At 51.9% G+C, this 4,392-nt stretch overlaps 1 protein-coding gene across 3 annotated transcripts in view; it reads left to right on the plus strand.

Annotated features, from left to right (window-relative positions):
• The first annotated feature begins 2,909 nt into the window (after positions 1–2,909).
• TAC1 (tachykinin precursor 1) overlaps positions 2,910–4,392 on the plus strand; it is a 7,333-nt gene continuing 5,850 nt past the window's right edge. For 2 of the 3 annotated variants that reach the window (XM_014940219.1, XM_014940221.1), the window contains exons 1-3: positions 3,008–3,104; positions 3,971–4,108; positions 4,272–4,368. In XM_014940219.1, coding sequence (XP_014795705.1) covers positions 3,986–4,108; positions 4,272–4,368 — 220 coding nt within the window. In that variant the 5' untranslated portion in view covers positions 3,008–3,104; positions 3,971–3,985. Of the gene's footprint in view, positions 2,939–3,007; positions 3,105–3,970; positions 4,109–4,271; positions 4,369–4,392 lie in introns of those variants that run through there. The other variant, XM_014940220.1, reaches the window with a different exon arrangement.

Below are 4,392 nucleotides of genomic sequence, written 5' to 3' on the forward strand. Positions count from 1 at the left end.
TTTTCCAATGCCACTTGGATGCTTTGCCAATAAGTAATCGTACGGTGTCAAAATCAATCACTGTGCTACAAAGACTCCTCATCCGTGATCAAAATCATTCTGTTTCCCCCGGAGACACATACCTATGAAAAATTTAAGAGGGCATCAGTCATGGGCTCGCTTTCCAACGTTTATAAAGTTGTATCTTTAGATAAGAACATTTCCAGTGTTCTTGTCGTGATAGAAATCAGAGCTGAGGCCTGGTATATTTACAGACAGGATCACTGGGATTAGGTAGACTGTATCTCACCCCTAAATTAAGTTATATAAATATATAATATTTATACTTTATATAATGTATATACACACAATACCTATGAGAATTAGGCTCTAGGTTTCAGCATATGGCATATAATTCTATAGCATAAGGCCATGGAAGAACAACGCCAGATGCATTCATTTCATGTCAAGTGTTCCGAAACTGTGTATACTCAAACAATTCAGATTTGCATTCTGCACAAAACCTTACACCATCACGTATAATTTGCTGTTTTCCCATAGCCCATTAGCTGTTTGTTGATGGCGTAAGAATCACTTGGTAACCATGTAGCAGCCAACCTGTCGTATCGTTGGGCTTTTTACTGGAAACCAAAACGTCATCATAAAATTCAAATGAACACCTCACAAGGACCATCACACAGGATGTATCATATTAAACCCTCTGAAAAAGCAATTCTCTGAGGTATGTTTCATGGCAATTGCTTCCCGAATAGTTTTCCATTGCTGTTGAGATTCTGGCACAAGAAGTACCTTTGCTCCAGTTCCTAAGCTGGATAAGAACTCGAAAACTGCCTTTCTTTGTCACTTCCCTAGGAAAAATTGACCCCTATTTGGGTTACCTTGGGTCTTGTAATCTCTTGATTCATGAGCAAAAATCTTCATGCCTTTATGTCTGAGGCAGAAGCAGTTTTTGGTAAAATTGAGGGACTTTACTGTTTGTGCAGGGACATATTGTTGTGCAGCACAAAGGCAGGAGCTTCAGCTGCCTCCAGGTCAAGATGTTGCTCTTGGTCCCTTATTTGAGCCTTCTATCTTTTCTCCACAGGAAAAAAATGAACTCAGAAAGTCTTCCCAGGAATTAGGTTTACTCAATAGCTGTGAAATCTGCTCAGCTTCCTGAAAAGTCCATAGTGTAATGCCCGTGTATTGCAGGTCAAAGAAAGATTAAGCAGTCAATTTATTTTAGAAATGGAGAAAGAGGAAAGTGAGCTTGACCTATTAGTCATTTTTTCACTCCCACCCGAACTATTAGATAAGTCTGAGGTAAAGCACTTGAATTCGTTAAAATTTCTGAAGAATATAAAGGACCACTTTTTAATTTTCCATCTCTTGCTCTTTCAAGAATGAAAATCCCTGTGATTTCACAGGTCAAGCTGTGATTACATCCATTTTGATAAAACGCTGAATTACAGAAGAGAGAGGATTTTTCGGTTCAATTTTATCATCTTTACCATGGACTCCTGGAGGATTGAATCGACTTCTCAGGAAGCTGGGAGTTCTCAGGATTTCTGTAAAACACGAGCTCCACCGACACTCGTGGGATTGGCGAGTCTGCTTTGGTGTATTTCGACCTTTTGTACCGCTGTTACAATAAACAGAAACAGCATAATATAAAAAAAAAACAACATCACAAAACCACAAGAAAGCAATTTTCCTTCAAGGGTCTTCAAAAGTTCACGCATCAAAGGGAATGCTGAGAAGCTGCTGCACGAAAATCTGATGGTTTGGGCTAAACAATGCCCTCCCTGGCAGCTCGTTGATGGGCAGGAGGAGGAACGTTCACACCACCCACACTGGAGCTCTCGGCAGAGGTGCCCACCACGGGGGCTGGGGCTGCGTGAGGTTCTCTTGGTGGGCTCCTCCCAACCACCCTTTTTCTCAACCGCCCTCTCAAGCAGCCCTTGTTGACTTCAGAGGGACCCCCACGTCACCACAATCTTTCTCATTTACGTGCAGAGGCTTACAAAGTGTAGACATCCCTAAAAGGTGGGAAGACGCTCGTGCCTGACTCTGCTTTGGGGGATTTTTTGGAACCTGAGGAGTGTTTTTTCGTTGATGGAGGGGCCTGGAATTAACCATGCCTTTATTTAGCAAACAAGGTGCCGGGTTCCCCTTGGGTCCACATTTTTATGCCAACAACTGGTTGGTGGAGAGAAGTTCTACCACTCTCAGCAAGGCCACCTTCATGGCAGCATCCTGGAGCAAGGAGAGGGGTGGTACCAGGGAGCTGGGTCCAGCTCCTGAGCACTCCCTTCTTTCTCAAACAAGTCCAGCTCCTGAGCATTCCCTTCTTTCTCAAACAGAAATGCCATCAGCTCCTGCTCAACTCTGCAGGTGGGCTGTGGTACCACACACGGTGACAACAGGGTGCTGAGGGGCCACCAAGGTTAATGGGAAGCCTCCTGCACAACTGACCCTTGGAGAAACGAAGATGGAACAACTGTGAAACAGAAGGCAACCTCCACAGTTACCCGAGCCAGATCCCAGCAGTGATGGCAAAGGGGAAGGAGGAAGGCAGAGAGATGCTGCTGGAGAGACTGGCTCATTTCCAGGGAGGGCATTTGCCCCATCAGAGCCACCAGCCCAGCTGTGCCCCCCTCCTGCACCCACCCGAGGTGTCTGGGTCCCCAAACGCTGCACCCCCCCGGGAGAGCTCCTCCTTCATCTCCCCGCACCCCTCACTTCTGCTCCCCCCCAGGCTCAGCAGCGGGAGGGCAGACCCGGGGAAGGTCTCCAGGACGGTGCCCACCGGTGCCCCCTCACCCTGTCCCCCGTGTCCCCCCCTCCCGGCTCTCCCCTCGGTGCGGGGGGGTGGAATACCCTTAAATCCGCATCGCCGCAGGGCTGCTGTCCGTCCGTCCGTCCCTCCGTCCGTCCGTCCGTATGTTTGTGAGGCTGTGTGCGTCTGTCCTTCTGTTTGTCCCTCTATATGCATGTGGGGAGATGGGGGGGGGGGGGTATTTGCTCCGGCCCTCCCCGTCTGCGGGTATATAAAGTGGGGAGCGCTCCCGCCGACGGCCAATGCGCAGGGAGAGCAGCGCCCGCCCGCCCCCCCGCTGCAGACGGTGCGTGTCCCTCTGTCCGTCCGTCCGTCCCTCCGGCCTTTCAGCCCGTTTCAGCCCTCTGTCCGTCCGTCTGTCCCTCCTTCCATCCGGGGGGGTATCCGTGCGTGTGTCCCTCTACGTGCGAGGGTGCTTGTGTGCCTGTCCCCGTGTGTGCCTCTGGATGTGTGAAGGGGTGCGTGTGTCCCTATAGACCTGCGTGTGTCCCTATAGACCTGCGCATGTACCTACAGACATGCATGTGTACCTATAGAGATGCATGTGTACCTATAGACACACGCGTGTACCTATAGACATGTGTGTGGCTGTGTGTGTGGACACCTGTATCTCTCCCTAAATGTGTGCATCTCAGACGTGTAGCTGTTTGGGTGAGTTTCTAACTCGATGTGTACGTACCTGGAGGGGGGTGTGTGTGTGTGTGTGTATCTTGCTGGATGTATATATATGGGAAAGTGTGAATATCTGGATGTATATCTACGCATGAGGGTACCTATATGTATGTAATTCTGTATGTATGTGCACGGAGGGTACCTCTGGGTGTGTGTGTCTGTCTGTGTGCTGGTGTGTACCAGCTGTGTATGAGTCTATAGGTGTGGGGCGAGCGTATAGACCGTGGCAGGGGGGTTGGAACTCCATGATCTTTAAGGTCCCTTCCAACCCAAACCCTTCTATGATTCTATAATCTATATCCCGCGGTGTATGTAGCTGTCGGGGGGGTGTAAGTGGGTGTGTGTGTGCCTGGGAGTGTGCACCCAGGTGTGCACAGGGCTGTGAGTGTGCAAGGCTGGGGGGGGGGGAAGGTCCTCCGGGGCTCGGGTGCTGTTGCTTCACCCTCTGCACCCCCCTTACACCCCGACCCCCCCCCGCAGGACGTCGAGGCGGCGATGAGACTCCCGCTGGCACTCGCCGTGCTCCTCCTGGCCTCGGCGCAGGCGCTGGCCGAGGAGATGGGCCCCCCAGACGACCTCAGCTACTGGTCCGACTGGTCCGACGGCGACCAGGGGAAGGTGAGTCCCGGCGGCTGCGGCTCCGCCCGCGGGGGGTGCGGGACCCCACAAACCGGGGGTGGGGGGAATGTGTGGCGGGTGGGTCGGTGCCGGGCGATGCCCAGCTTCTGTGTGTGTGTGTTTGGGGGGGTCCTGGCTGAGCACCGGCGCTGTCACCCCCCAGGAGGAGCTGCCACTGCCCCTGGAGCATTTCCTGCAGAGGATGGCCCGGAGACCCCGGCCCCAGCAGTTCTTCGGCCTCATGGGCAAGCGGGATGCTGGTGAGCGGGGTGGGGGGGGGGGGG

This window comes from Calidris pugnax, unplaced genomic scaffold, assembly GCF_001431845.1.
Source record: "Calidris pugnax isolate Ruff unplaced genomic scaffold, ASM143184v1 scaffold76, whole genome shotgun sequence".
In the NCBI taxonomy this organism is placed as follows: domain Eukaryota; kingdom Metazoa; phylum Chordata; class Aves; order Charadriiformes; family Scolopacidae; genus Calidris; species Calidris pugnax.